Source organism: Macrotis lagotis, chromosome X (genome assembly GCF_037893015.1).
Source record: "Macrotis lagotis isolate mMagLag1 chromosome X, bilby.v1.9.chrom.fasta, whole genome shotgun sequence".
Taxonomy (NCBI): Eukaryota; Metazoa; Chordata; class Mammalia; order Peramelemorphia; family Peramelidae; genus Macrotis; species Macrotis lagotis.
Window position 1 is genome coordinate 141,254,578 of NC_133666.1, and position 15,588 is coordinate 141,270,165.

Genomic DNA, 15,588 nt, shown 5'->3' on the forward strand with positions numbered 1-15,588 from the left:
TCAGATTGAGTCATAATTCTTTTGGATAAAATCAAAGTAAAAATTACTTTGATGATTATTCAATGTTTATGCAGAGTTTGGTTTTTTCTTTGTTTTTGTGGAAGGGGTGGGGAGAAGAGGATCTTCATTGATTAGAAAAATAAAATTTAATAAGAATAAAAAGGAATTCTATGCTTTCCCACTCCTGCTCATTCTCTTTTCTTTTTCTTTTAAAGGACAGTAGCCATGGGGTCAGTTGGGGGAGACCACTTCAAGGAACTCAGTCCAGTAGTGACACCAGAGGGAAATGTGGTGATGAGCTTCAGTTTTGACAGCTACCAATTGGAGGAAGAGGAGCTCCAAGCCAAAGGAAACCAGGCCAAAGGGGTCCTGACATTTATGGAGCCAGGTAATAATAATGGGGAGGTAGCCCCTCTAGGCTTTTCAGGAGACTCAGGAATGGGTTAGGAATGTGTAGTTAAGAGTTGACATTGCCAAAGGGGACTCAGCTGCTAGTTGAGCTAGCTAATTAGTTGTTGTAGGTGAAGCCCTAAGACAGGAAAATGAATTAAATGTTTCCTCAAGATTGCTTTAAACTTGTCTTTACTCTTGACTCCCATGCTGGACTGGACCATAATCAGAAAAGTAACATTCACAAAGCATTAACTAAGAAGTACCACTTAGGTACTTCTTAGCAATGGTAATGGATCGATTGTTGCGCTTAAAGAGTCAGGAAGACCTGATCCTCCCTGGCAAAGAGACAGGGCTTCCCAGGAGTTAGAAAGTGGGAAAAGAACTTGGATTCTGTAAGTTTCTCTTCTGACTTCTTTTCAGAAGAGCTGTGGCTCAGGCATGTGACTCAGACCTTAGGCTCTGTCTGTGTAAGGTGGGGATGGTGACTGGTGTCTGTTGTGTGAAACTCCTGACCAGTAATAAAATGAAAGACTAAAATAAAAACAAAAGCACAAAGCTTTGGAATTCTTAAATGAAAAATGCTATTTAAATATAAAGTGTCACCATGATACTAAGGGTGTAACTATATTTAATATAACTCATAGGACTTTGAACTGAAAGGGATCCAAGGGGTTATTGAACTTATTCCCCTGCCTTCAGATAGATCGATAGTTCCACCATTATAGCTAATAGCACAGCCTCCACCAAATCTCAACTGAGGTAGTATGGGGGGGGGGGGGGATATAGTATAGGGCAGTGGATTGAGGACAGTATTTGGTACAGGAGGATCTGGGTTTGAATTTGAGCTCTGCCGTTTACAGACTAGAGACATGTCACATAACTTTTCCTCATCTGTAAAATGAAGAGTCTGGGAGAGAATCTTTTTCGTGGGTCCCTCTAGCTCTAATTTATGATTCTGTGAGGTTTCCCAAAACTCTTTGGTCTTCTGTTCCAACATCTCCACAAATTACCCTGGGAGTTTTGGAGCTTTGGATTTGGAGCCAAGACCTAGGTTTAAAACCCATCTCTGACAGTTATTATCTGTGATCCTTGGATAAATAACCTAACCTCTTTGAGTTTCAGTTTCTTAAATTGTAAAATGGCTTAATATAACTTGTATTGTCTATCTCATAAGTGCATTAGAGGAAAAAAAGGCCTTTGTAATCCATGAACTTTTAGGGTAGAGAGCTCTGTGGCTGGAGTCAGGAAGACATCAATTCAAATCCATCTTTGGACACTTATTCACTAGGCAAGTCATTTAGCCCCTATAGGCTTCCGTTTCCTTTTCTCTTTTTGAAAATTTATTTGAGGCAATGGGGTTAAGTGACTTGCCCAAGGTCACACAGCTAGGCAATTATTAAGTGTCTAAGTCTGGATTTGAACTCGGGTCCTCCTGACTCCAGGGCCAGTGCTCTAACCACAATACCACCTAGCTTTCCCTAGTTTCCTTTTCTATAAACCTCCCAGGTTTGTTGTCAGGATCAAATGATATAATAATTTTTAGTTTTACTGCTTGCATATAGAATATATGTGATATATATAAATAATATACATATACATACAAATCTATACATTTATATGCTAAATAAGTGTTAGCTATTATTATTTTACAATGATGCTGCTAACATAATGGATCCTTAAACATCTAAATTCCTATCCCTTGGCTGTTCTAAGTGGTCTCTCTACCCTCCAAAATATTTAATCCTTAGTTTCTCCTGCTGCAAAAACAAGGGGAAAAGTTCCTCCTCTGCTCAACTGCTGGGACATTTTAATTAGTTGCCTCTTGAAGAACTCTTGGGAGATGGTGGAGATCATTTCCTATTTAGATCTGCACTATTTGACATCACGATAGGGTCTCCTTAGTAACAGAGAATAAAGATATCGTAGAGACAATGGTGGGAAAACCACCTACCTGTTTAATAGGCTCCCTTAAAGTGGGCAGTCCCAACCACTGGAGGGGGAGAGCCAGCTGTGTTTACATACTTAGTATCAGTCCTGGCCCTCCTGCCTGTTGCTCAGTATGGTTGTTCAGGTCTTGGCTGCCTCATACTAGGCAACTTTGATCCTTTGTACATCACCAGAGGGGTAATTATGCTTCCCACTGCTTAACCCGGCTGCTCTCTTTGTCTACACCAAGGGAACTCTGGGATATTAGCTATATTTATCCCTTAGTCTCTGCTCAGATGCACTATTGATCCTCTGCCAGGCCCTTGAGGGACTCCCTGCTGAACAGTCACCCAATCTAGAACCCTTTCTGCCCTTCATTTATTCCCAAGCACCTCCCAAACTTTACTGGGGCATGCCTAACTGGAATAATACTACATGTTCTTATTAGGAAAAGATTTTTCTAATTGGTTAAAAAATGACGCCCTAGCAAGTGAGGTACATTATTGATTAAATAAGTCAATCTCAATCTTTACTCTAGGTAAGAATTATACTTACAAAGAAACCCTAATCATCATTTCTAGGATGGCAAAGTCCCCATAAAATGGTAATGGTGATGGTGGAGATAGTCTTAGTGAGCCACAAAAAGCCAAAGAGATGCTTAACCTTTGGACCCACAGTAGTATCTTTCTTCTACAACTTTTGTCAGTCCACTTTTGAACAGATAGGAATGATTGTCCATTTTACAGATATGGAAAACAAAAATCCTGACAGGTTGTCTTATTCCCCCTCACCCTCCAGCATATATGTTCTTCTGTGCTGTTCCCTGAATATGCCAAGTTCATTTTATGTGGCATTGATGGAAGAGAGAATAGGGGGCTGGACTTGGGAGTCAAAATGCTTGGATTTGAATCTAGGATTAGATATTTACTTGTTGTATGTTTGGGATAATCCACTAAACCTTTTCTCAGTTTTCTCATCTGCACAGTGGGAATAACTATTCTTTACCTATTTTCTCTTTCTGTTAGACTATAAACTCCTACAGTGAATAGAACATCAGTCTTGGAGACAGGAGGACCTGAGTTCAAAGTTGACCTCAGACACAATAAAAACTAACTGTGTGACCTTGGGCAAGTCACTTAACTCCATTACCCGCCCCCCACACACACACACAAACTAACCCCAGAAAATAAACTCCTTGAGAAGATGAACAGTTTTACTTTTCTATTTGTATCTCTAGGACTTGGACATACTAAGCACTTAAAGGCTTTTCATTCATTCATACAGACCTGTCACAAGTCATTGTAGAGAAAGCATTTTGCAAATCTTAAAACCACTATACAAATGTGAATTATGAGGGTACACACATCTCTACTCATCTGGGATGCCCTCCACTCCTCCTTACAGAACATTGAATCACAGACTTAGAGCTGGAAGAGACCTCTGAGGTCCTCTAATTTAACCTTCTCCTTTTACAGATGAAGAAACTGAGGTCCAATGAGGTTAATGTGATTTGTGTCAGATCATACAGGTGGCAATAGAAATGGATTTGAAATGAGATCCTCTAACTTCAAAGTCAGTGTTGCCTCTTCAAATTCTCTCTCTCTCTCTCTCTCTCTCTCTCTCTCTCTCTCTCTCTCTCTCTCTCTCTCTCTCTCTCTCTCTCTCTCTCCCCCCAGCCTTCTTTTCTGAACCCTTCCAAATCTCACCAGATTGTTTTTTTGTTTTGGGCTAGCCTAAAGAGGCCATTCTTTGCATCTTTTCTTTCTTATCTGTTCTTAATCACTGAATAGGCATTATCTCAGTCAATTAAAGTCAACTAAAGTTAACAACCTTAGCTTAAAGAGGTCACTGCATTCGGGATCTTCTCCTGTCATTCTGATGTATATCTGGCCACAGGACCAGAATGGCTCCAGAGGAGAATATGAGGTTGGTAACTTTGCACAGCCCTCCCTCACTTAAATTCATTTTACTTATATGTCATGGCATCACCTCTCTGATGTAATGGTTCACTTTGAGAATGAAAGTCAAACAACAATATAATGTTTAATTATATATGCTCCTATTTTTTGTATATTGGTTTTCTTTCCAACTAGATTGCAAGTGACTTGAGGGCAAGACTATGTCTTATTCTTCTTCTATCTTGACTGTAGAAAGTAGGAAAGAGTTAGAAACATAGTTGGTATTCAGAAAACTGGCGATTTATATTCAAGTAACATGAGTACAGATCAATAAAAAGTAAGTTATCAAATCAACTATAAAGTCTGGAAGTTCTGGAGTCATGGGTTTTATACACACACACACACACACACACACACACATACACACACAAAGACACACACAAACACACACACCCTCAGCTACCCTCTCATCTATCTTCTTGGATATAAACAATCCCAGATGATAAGCCTGAAAGGGACTGGGCCTTTATTTGATTGAATGACAGAACCCTAGATTTGAAACCAAAAGGGACCTTAGAGACCATCAAGTTTAAACTCCATCCTCATTTTAGAGATGGAAGAACTGACGTTCAAAGAATTTGAGTGACTTGTCCAAGGTCATACAGTTAGTAAGTTAAGAGGAAGAGTTTGAACTCAGATCTTTCTGACTCTAAGCCTGCTTCTCACTCTATCTAATGCCCCTCCTAGGTGTCTGGTATTTTTGTTTATGCATCAACAAGTCAAACAAATCCGACATCCACTTCAAATAAGGTCAAACTGTTAAACAATTTGTAGACACTAAATAATCAACTGTTGTTAGTATAGTTACTCATTCCCCATGAGGCATCAGTTCAGTTGGGATCTGAGTCTGATCTCTCTCATATGTTTGGGTTTTAGTGATTGAGGAGCCTGAACCTGATGACCAATATCATGGGATATATTTTGCCATGCTGCTGGCTGGAGTGGGCTTTCTCCTGCCATACAACAGTTTTATCACAGATGTTGATTATCTGCATCACAAATACCCAGGTAAGTCATAGATTCCTGGTAGAAAATGGACCCCTCTCTTTCTTTCCTTTTTTTTTAAAAAAAAATGTAAAAGCTAGAGATTTATTGTTATTTTGTAATTAACAAATTTTCAAATAGGCTATGACACTTGCCCATAACTAAATCCTACTATTCAGGGCAGCTAGGTAGTGCAGTGGATAGAGCACTGGCCCTGGAGTCAGGAAGACCTGAGTTCAAATCCAGTCTCAGACACTTAATAATTGCCTAGCTGTGTGACCTTGGGCAAGTCACCTAACCCCATTGCCTTAAATGAATAAAATTTAAAAAAATAAATAAATACCACTATTCACCAGTATAGAACTTAACTTAGAACTTAACTTAACCAGACTGAGGAATGAGGTAGAAAAAGCAGACATGAATATCATTGATAACTCAACTTAGAATCTTTGTGCCCTGTTCTGCATATTGTTCTCATCAAGGAAGTGTCAGAACAAATTATTGGGGCAATATGGCCTCCACAACCTTTTTTTTTGTAGCAAGCTGTTATAGAAGTAGTATTGAACTTCAATATTTCCCTTGATTTAATGGTCTGTACCCATGTCACTTGAACATATTTCAGTTTTTTTCAATTATATACAAGGGGAAAAACTAACTGAAGAGAACACTGAACCAGTCAGCCAAATATATGACTAATTTCTACATCATCTTTGAATTGCTCCTAAAGGAATGTACCACACTAATAATTTCAGAATGAGGCAAATAGGATTTCTCTAGAAGAAATACTATATGAAGAAAAGCCAAATGTTAGATTAGCCCTTGATCTTTCCTTTGTAAATTATATTTTTGTTATATATTCTATAGAATTATATATTCTCTCTATATAGAATTACATATATATTAAATATATATATTATACAATATCCATTTAAATTCAAATAGATTCTTGGTTACCAGGTATAATTCTGGTCCACTTTGGAGGCAGATTTCCTCCAAAATGTCTCCTCTGAAAAGCATAATGTTCAACTATTTTCATAGGACTATCAAAACATTTCAGAAACAAGTGGATGCCTCTCAAGATTTCTTAGAGGGGGCTGGGTCTGCAGGGTCACACTGGAACTAGTGTCTAGGTGTCATTTCATCCATCCAATCAAGTTGGGGGAAGGAGTTTCAGGCTCACAGGGGCACACGTAGCTTGGGTTTACTTTATACTGTGTCCTATTCAACATCAAGTATCTTCATGATTTCAAATCCTGCATCCTATACACTATTCCATATGTGTACAAGTAATTATGATACAAGATAGAGGGAAAAGAAAGATCCAGAAAAACTGCACTAGGAAAACCTGAGAGGCAATAGATCATCTTCAGGTAAGCAGCATTAGGAAAGGCTTCGTGGAGGAGGTGGCACCTGAAGAGAAGGAAAGATTTCAACAGTTTTTGTGAAAAGGAAATGAATTGTAATCATTGCAAAGGGGGATTAGGTAAGAAGTGAGGAATGGCATGTCAGATTTGGGGAGCAGCTACATTTAGGCTCAAATATAGAGTGTATAAAGTGGAAGAATGTGAAATGAGTCTGGAAAAAATAGGTTGGAGCCCAAATGTGGAGGTTCCTACTGCCAGGCTGAGAGTTAAACCTTTTCCAAGAGGCACCAGGGAGCCATTGAAGATTTTTGAGAAGGAGAGTGATATTATCAGAGCTGTGTTTTAGAGAGGTTTCCTTGCCAACTATGTGAAAAATGATTTGAAGAGAGGACAGTCAGTGGCAAGGAGTATATTAAAATCGTTCAAGTGAGAGGTAATTAGAGTCCAATCCAGGATCAGGGCAGTGAATCGTTTGTTTGTAATCTATCCTTGAAGAGGACTGAGATATCATGAAGATGATGTCATGATTTACAAATGAATTGGATTTGAGTGAGGCAGAGCTGTGCAAAGTCGCCAGCCTGACTCCTCCTGAGCCAGTGACCAGATCAGGATGACCAGAGATGACCTTAGAGGCAGTGAGAAACCTTGGACTTTTTAAACTAAGGTCTTTCCCAGGTCTCATTCACTGATTAAGGCTAGGTAAGAAATGAGTTAAGAATGACCTCTTTTACGTAATCAAAACCCAAATCAATCTGGGAAGGTATTTTTGGCCAAAACAGAACCCATTGCTATTTACACTTACTCTGAGTCATCAAGGCTCAAACAATGACCAAGAGAAACTTGGACTGGGACCCACTGTTGACCAATAAATAAGAGCCAGAGTGATTTGGGCTTAAGGCTTGATCCTTAAGAAGGAAATCTAGTCTATAAACCCCAAGATATTTTGTGAGGTTTTAATAATCGAAATTTATATCCCTTTGGACAGAGCAACTGCAGGCAAGGGCATGATTCCCTATATGGACCGAGGAAGAGGAGGGAAGGAAAGAGGGGAGAAAGGAAAGAACTAAGGATCATTGTAACCATGAGACAGGAAGAGGAAGATTAACCAATGAAGGAGAAACAGAAGGAATGATCTGACCAGTAGGAGAACCCAGAGAGAACAGTGACTTTTGTCTCTATCAAACAAATGATTTCTCTGTCTCTGCTCCTGAGATCCTGGATGCTGAGGAGAGGCACAGGGTTTGGAACTAATGAGAACCAAACCCTTTCAAAAGTCTAGATGGAAGCTATCTGACCAAGGAGGCACACTGGGACATGTCAGAACTCTTTTAGCTCCTGAGTCCTGTTTTTTTTGTTTTTTTGTTTGTTTGTTTGTTCTTGGTTCTGAATGCTCAGCTAGGTGGTGCTGAAGGTGGATGAGAGTGCCAGACTTGGAGCCAGGAAGAATCACTTTCCCAAGTTCAAATCTAGCCTCAGACTCTAACTGTGTTACCTTGGCCAAGTTAACAACACTATTTGTCTGTTTCCTAATTTTTTCAGACTCATTTCACATTCCTCCACTTAATACACTCAGTAAAGTGAGTTGGAGAAGGAAATAGCAAACTATTACAGTATTTTTGTCAAGAAAACTCAAATGGCATCAGAAAGAGTTGGACATGACTAAAAATGACTAAACAATAAGCCTGAAGGTTTAGCAGTGCTACTTTCCCATTTGCTGGTGCGAGAATGTGAAAATGGAGGACTAATAGCTACAATTTCCTTTAGCATGTAAATCTGTAAACTATGAAAGTTGACATATTATTGATGGCTGATATATCCAGGAGGGATATCCTAAAATACCTCAAAAAATTTATTAATAGGCAAGCATATGTAGGTATAAAGGCAAAAAAAAGGACTTCTCTAGGCTACTCATTTTGTAGCTAGTAATAATGGTGGTAACCTTCACTGTCATCCATGTACCTGGGGAGAGTGCTTTCTGATAACATGACAAGTTAGCTCTAAGACTGAAAAATAAAAAGTCCTCACCTTTATATGTCATTTAAAATAGTTTAGGTGGCTATTAGGAAGGACAAGATCATGTGTCTCCAAGAGTCCAGATAGTTTTGCCATCTTGAATCTTGTCCTGTGTCTTTAGTCCTGAGAGGAACAAGGTTACAGGTTGGAAATGGGGCAAGGTAAACCCATTACCAAGATACCATACCATACCAGAAGTGCAACAATGATTTTTTTTCCTATCCTCAAAACCCAGGGTCTTAGAAGCAGAGATGTAGAAACAAATAATGTATTTGATATAGACAAAGAACACTGTTCTCTCTGGGTTCTCTTCCTACCTGTCTGACTTATCCTTTTGTGTCTCTTTTACTGGCTCACCTTCCTCTTCCTGACTCATGGTTACAATGATCAGAGGTAAAAAGTGATGAGACTAGGTCATTTTCAAAACAAACCAAAATATGTCTATTCAGATGAGTTTTGACCTCTTCAAAGTAGTCATTTTGGAAGACTATACACTTATTTCAATGGAATGCTAACCATTGCTTAAACCATTTGAGGAACCACTCATTGAGAAGAGCCACTGAAGCCAGCTTATGAACCACATGTAGCAGTCACTGCTATTTTATAGTCAAGCTTTGTCACATCTCCCTCTTCAATAACCTGATATTCTCCCATATTAGTCATCAAAATGAACTTTGAATGACTGACTGAGCTGTTTCCAAAAATCAAATCCATCCTCAAAAGATGAAGTTTTACCACCATTGCAAATATTGAAAAGATTGACAAGTAGGTGGCAGAGTGGATAGTATGCTAGACTGGGAGTCAAAAAGTGAGTTTAAATATGCACTGTTTGTTAATTGTGTGCTTGGGCAAGTCTTCTAACCTTAGACAACCACTAGAAAGTCTATGGAAAAATAGGTACTTTAATGCATTATTTATAGATATGTGAACCAGTTCAATCATTCTAGAAAGAATTTGAAACTGTGCCCCCAAAACTATTAAAGCATACATATCTTTTGGCCCAGACATAATATTCTTAGATCTATATTCTCAAAGACATCAAAGAAAGAAGAATATTTTTGTACTTATATGTACAAAAGTAATTATAGTAGATTTTTTTTTGTGGTGGCAAAGAATTGGAAATTGGCAAATCAATTAAGGAATGGCTAAATGAATTATTGGTTTATGAATATGATGGAATATTGCTCCATTATAAGAAATGATGAAGGGAATGGTTTCAGAGAAACACAAAAAGACTTGTATGAACTGATGCAAAAGAATGTAAGAAGAATCAGTAAACAATACAACAACAATATGGTAAAGACAAACAATTTTAAAAGACTTTGGAATTTTGAGCACTGTAATGAGTGACCAACCTCTAATCCAAAGGACTCATGAAACTTGCTGCCTACCTCCTGATAAAGAGGTAATGGACTCAGAGTGAGGATTGAGACAGATTGTTTTAGATATGATCAATAGGGAATTTGTTCTGCTTGACTATAAGTGTTTATAGTACAAGTTTTATTGTTCTTGCTTTCTCAAAGGGGATTAGGGAGATAGAGATGGGAGAAAAAGAAGACAGGTGTTCATTGATTAAAAAAAATAATTAAAAAAAAGAGAGGTAATTAAGGTGTATAAAGGACTAATAGTTATGCCATATGAAGATTCCTTAAAGAAACTGTTTAACCTGGAGAAAAGAGAGCTTGGAGGGGCTGGGGCTAGGAAGTTGAGAGTTTTCTGCATGTATTTGAAGGACTATCATGTAGGAGTATGATTCTATTTTTCTATTTAGTTCTAGTAGGATGCCAGGGTTTCAAATTACAAAGTGAAAGTTATCAGTTGGAAAATTTTCTAATAATTAAAGCTATCCTGTTTCAGGAGGTAGTAAGCTCCCCAAGAGTAGAGATCTTCAAGAAGAGGTTGGATGACTTTTCTACTAGAGAAGATTTCTGCTTTGGTGTGGGTTGGACCAAAGGGTCTTGGAAGTGTCTTTTAGTCTGATAGTCTATGGAACCTTATTCAGATGAATAATTTATGGTGTGTATATGTGTGGTGAAAAAGTTCCAGTTGTATGATGTTCTATGATTGGCATCATTGAGAATAGGAAAAAAATTGTTGCACTGCTCATCTTTTGAGGATGGATTTGGTTTTTGAAAACATCTCAGTCATTCAAAGTTCATTTTGATGACTAATATGGGAGAATATCAGGTTGTTGAAGAGGGAGATGTAACAAAGCTTGACTATTAAATAATAGATTGGATAGTCCTTTTATAATAAATTATTAAATTTCCCCTTTGTTTCTTTAAAGGCTGGGTCACTTACATTAAGTGCTATGTGTGGCAGGAAGACCTGAGAGCAAATCCTCACTCAGATACTTATGAGATATGTGTCCTTGGACTAATCACTTGACTATTCTGTGTCTCAGTTTCCTCATCTATAAAATGAAGGTATTGAACTCAGTGGCCTCTCCTATAGTTCTAATGGCTGCTATGATCCTATGAATCTAGACATGGAACTAGAGAAATGTCAGTGTTAAATTATTCCTAGGCTAACATTAGTATTTATGCCAGGTTCTCTCCAATGAACTATTGAACTATGATTTCTACAGAGACGTTGTTGTTGTTGTTGCTGCTGTTGTTCAGTTGTGTCCAACTCTTCATAATTCCATTTGGGGTTTTCTTGGCAAAGATATTGGAGTAGTTTACCATTTCCTCTTCCATCTTACTTTTTAACAGATGAGGAAACTGAGGCAAACAGAGTTAAGTAACTTGACCAAGATCACAGCTAATAAGTGTCTGAGGCCATAATTGAACTCAGTATAATAAGTCTTCCTGACTCCAGGCTTAGGATCCTATCCACTATAGAGTACCTGGGAAGAAGAATGGGTCATACATAATTGAACTTAGACCTTCCTACTACTCTGTTCCCTTCAACATGAAAAAAATTCCTGTTTGTTTCTTTGGTGACAAGAGTGAAACAGTTATACAATCTTAGCGATGACCACTAGTGTTGGGGAACTTTCTATCCCCCCCCCGTCTGATTAATGGTTTTAGTTCAGTTTGCACCTACATAAAGACACCCTCCAGAATGGGAATAACATGAATTTATTATTATTATTACAACAAAGGTACAGAAAGCTCAAAACAACAATAACTGATGATTCCTAAGAGGTGTATAACAACTACAACTAAGATAATGAAAGAGATAGGAAATATTATCAAAGATAATCAAAAGAGATAGAAAGTTTTTTTACCAATCTATCAATCAATCAAACAAGTGACTGGGGGTAACTCTGACTCATGAAACATCAAGCTGGGGAACCCTGAATTTCAGCCTCTTTCACAGTCCCAATCAGAAGGGTCCCAGGCAGCATCCCCTCTATGGGTGAGATTCCACAGGGGTCTGAGCAAGGCTTGTGTAATTATAGGATTCTGAATAAAGAAGGCATGGTACCAAATATCTACATGACTCTGGACCCAGAAGATCCATCCTGAAACTGGCCAAGTTTCAGGATGAGTGTCCATGCTCCAGGTAATTAAGAAAAAAGGGGGGTACTTACAGAACTGGCCTTAGTTCCCAGTAAACATTCCCCTCCTTTTTGGGAACTGGCTCAGTTCTCAATTATATGAGTATTTTATTACAACATCACCATGCCCACTGGCTTGTTCTACTATTTTTATTCAGGTCATATCAGGGACATGGAAGAGCTTCACCCCTCCCTTAGATAAGAAAATCATTAAGAAATTGATCTTTCTAATCATTCAACAGATATTAAGCATCTTTTATATGATAGACACTGTCCTAAGTGATGCTAGAGATACAAAGACAAAATGCATTATAAGGAAATAAAATCTAAACATACAGCAAATGCAAAGTAATTTCTGGGCTGGGCACTAACAGCTGGGGAGGTCACGAAGGTGGAACTTTATCTGAGTTTTGAAGGAAATTAGAGATTCCAAGAAGTAGAAGCAAGGAGGGAGTGCATTTTAGGACAGCCCAGACAAAAGTAGGGAATTAGGAAAATAGTTTTGTAAGTAGGCTGGTTTTGCCGGAGTGAAGAGTGTGGGAGTAGGAGTTGTGTCTAATAAGTCTGGAAAAGTAGACTAGAGGCAGATTATGAAGGGTTTGAAAGCTAAACAGAGGAGTTCGTGTGGATTCTAGAGGCAAAAGGGAACCACTGAAACTACTGAGCAGCTATGTGAGTGACATGGAGAGATTTGTGATTTCAGGTACATCACTTGGCAGCAATGTAGAGGATGCATTGGAGTAGGGAGAGACATGGAGCCAGGAGACCAGTTCAGAAGCAATTGTAATAATCTGGATAAGAGGTGATGAAGGTCTGAATGAGGATGGTGGTTGTATGTGTGTGTGTATGGGGGGGGGAGAAATGGGACAAATGCAAAAGAAGTTGCAGGGGTTTAAGTGAAATAGGATTTAAGTCACCAGTTGGAACAAAAATGACTCTGAAATTGGAAACATGACTGACCAGTTGGAAGATGGTTTCCTCAAAGAAATCAGAATTGGGAAGAGGAGTGAACCTGGCAGGGACTGAGGAATAGGGATAGAAAGCATCAAAATGGGGGAAAATGAGGACTGAGAGGCAGAATTTTGAGAAGAATTTCAATTAACTCTGCCACCCATTGTTGATCATAAAGAATGGTTTCTGAAGCACAAAATGAGATAGAGGATCATTGTGGGTAATTCAATACCCTTTCGCACTTCTCATACTCTTCATGAATTGAACATCAGTAAAACACATCAGTAAGAAGTTGTAAAAATGGTAGTCTTGAGAGACAGCATGGTACTGTGGATTTAATACTGAACTTGGAATTAGGAATATTGGAATCTGGCCTCAGTTTCCATACTAGCTATATGACCCTGAGCTTAACCTCTCTACATCTCAGTTTCTTCAATTGTAGAATGAGTGTGGAGGATGGGAATTGATGATTTCTAGTGTCCCTTTCAGCTCTGATACTACTAATAATTCATATTTATATAGTGTTTTAAGATTTCTAAAATATTTCCCTCACAAGAATCCTAACAATAAGGGTATCTGGGTGGTACAGTGGATAGAGTACCAGCCCTAGAGTCAGGAGGACCTGAGTTCAAATCCGACATCAGACACTTAATAATTACCTAGCTGTGTGGCCTTGGGCAAGCCACTTAACCCCACTGCCTTTAAAAAAAAAAAAACAAAAAAGGCTCACCAAAAAAAGGAATCCCAACAATACCAATATGATAATCCCTTTTTTTAAGGATAAGGAAACTGCTGCTGAAAGATCATATCACATGATCATATAGTAGGAACATTATTTGAACCCAAGTCTTCTGAATACAATGAGCATCTAGGTGGCACACCAGAACCTAGATTCAGGAAGACTTGAATTCAAATTTTGTCTCAGATAATTACTGTGTGACCCTGGGCAAGTCACGTAACTGTTTACCTCAGTTTCCTCTTCTGTAAAATGAGTTGAAGAAGGAATTGGCAAACCACTCCAGTATTTTTACCAAGAAAACCCCAAATATGGATAGAAAGAGTCAGGCGAGACTGAAATGACTGAACAATAGCTTCCAAGTACAAGTTCAGCATTCTATCTTATGGCATATCTACTCTTTAAGCTTCATTCCCTACTCACCAACTGCTAAGAAATTTTAGATCTGGAGAACCTCCTTCATCTTAGCAAAAATAGACCATTTTTTCACTCACCTACCACTACTGCTTGACTGCCTAAATATAAGCTACACTGTCTGAGACACAGTCTTAACCCTACTTTTCCTCATCTAAATAATCTAGTGAACATTGAAACAAAGGCAGGGGGTGGGGATGGGGGTGGTCAGAAAGAAAAATGACATGTGTGTGATGGAGAACCAAACTGAGTTTGTTCCACAAAGAGCATTGAAAATGGAGGGAAAAGTCTATTCTTCTGCCAGGTCCCTCCACAGAAGCCTTTTGGATGGGGAGAGAACAGATGTGGGGGGAAGCATCTTTTTTTTTTTTGACCTCTTTCTTCCTGTACTGCAGGGACTTCAATTGTGTTTGACATGAGCCTCACCTACATCCTCGTCGCCTTGGTGGCTGTCCTCCTGAACAATGCCCTGGTGGAGATGCTGAGCCTACATACCAGGATCACTGTGGGTGAGTGCCCTTCCCTGCTTCTCAGGGATGACCTAAGGCTTGTCATACTCATAGTAGCTCATATCCCACTGACCTAAAGTTCCAATCATCAAGGTTTAAGAATTGAAAAGCAGGGTGGCTAGGTGGTGCAGTGGATAGAGACCCTGAAGTCAGGAGTACCTGTGTTCAAATCTGGCCTCAGACACTTAATAATGACCTAACTGTGTGGCCTTGGGCAAGCCACTTAACCCCATTGCCTTGCAAAAACCTAAAAACAAAAAGAATTGCAAAGCACTTTAAAAAATAAAATTACATGTAAAGGCAATTTTCAACATTAATTTTTTTAAATGATGAGTTTCAAATTTTCTCCTTCTCTCCTTCGTTTCCCCTTTCCCTGAGACAGTAAACAATTTGATATGGGTTATACATGTGCAATCAAATTGCACTTTACAATTATTGTCTCATTTGATCTTTTCAGCAATCCTAGGAGATAGGTACTATAATTATTTCATTTTAAGGATGAAGAAAATGAGATAGACAGTGGCTAAGTGACACAGCTAATGAAGTGTCTGAGGCTAGATTTGTCACTAATACCTGACTGAAGGTGCAATGCTCATCATCACAATATAGCAGCCGTGCCTAGAAGGCCGCAGCTAAATAACTTCGTGGACAGCTAGGTGGTACAATAGACAGAATTCTGAGCCTGGAGTCTGGAAGATCTGAATTCAGATCTGGCCTCAGACATTTACTTTGCCTTCTTTGCCTCAGTTTCCTCATCTGTAAAAATGAGATTGTTAAACTAAATACTTCTTATTCCTAGCAATGTAGCAATCACTACATTGAATGTGAAGATATA

The 15,588-nt window shown here is 38.7% G+C and overlaps 1 protein-coding gene across 1 annotated transcript in view; it reads left to right on the forward strand.

The window, feature by feature from the left end:
• Positions 1 to 215: 215 nt before the first annotated feature.
• Positions 216 to 15,588, forward strand: part of SLC29A4 (solute carrier family 29 member 4) — a 40,182-nt gene continuing 24,809 nt past the window's right edge. Inside the window, exons 1-3 of the mRNA XM_074208319.1 lie at positions 216 to 388; positions 5,154 to 5,285; positions 14,640 to 14,753. Coding sequence (XP_074064420.1) covers positions 226 to 388; positions 5,154 to 5,285; positions 14,640 to 14,753 — 409 coding nt within the window. The 5' untranslated portion in view covers positions 216 to 225. The remainder of the gene's footprint in view (positions 389 to 5,153; positions 5,286 to 14,639; positions 14,754 to 15,588) is intronic.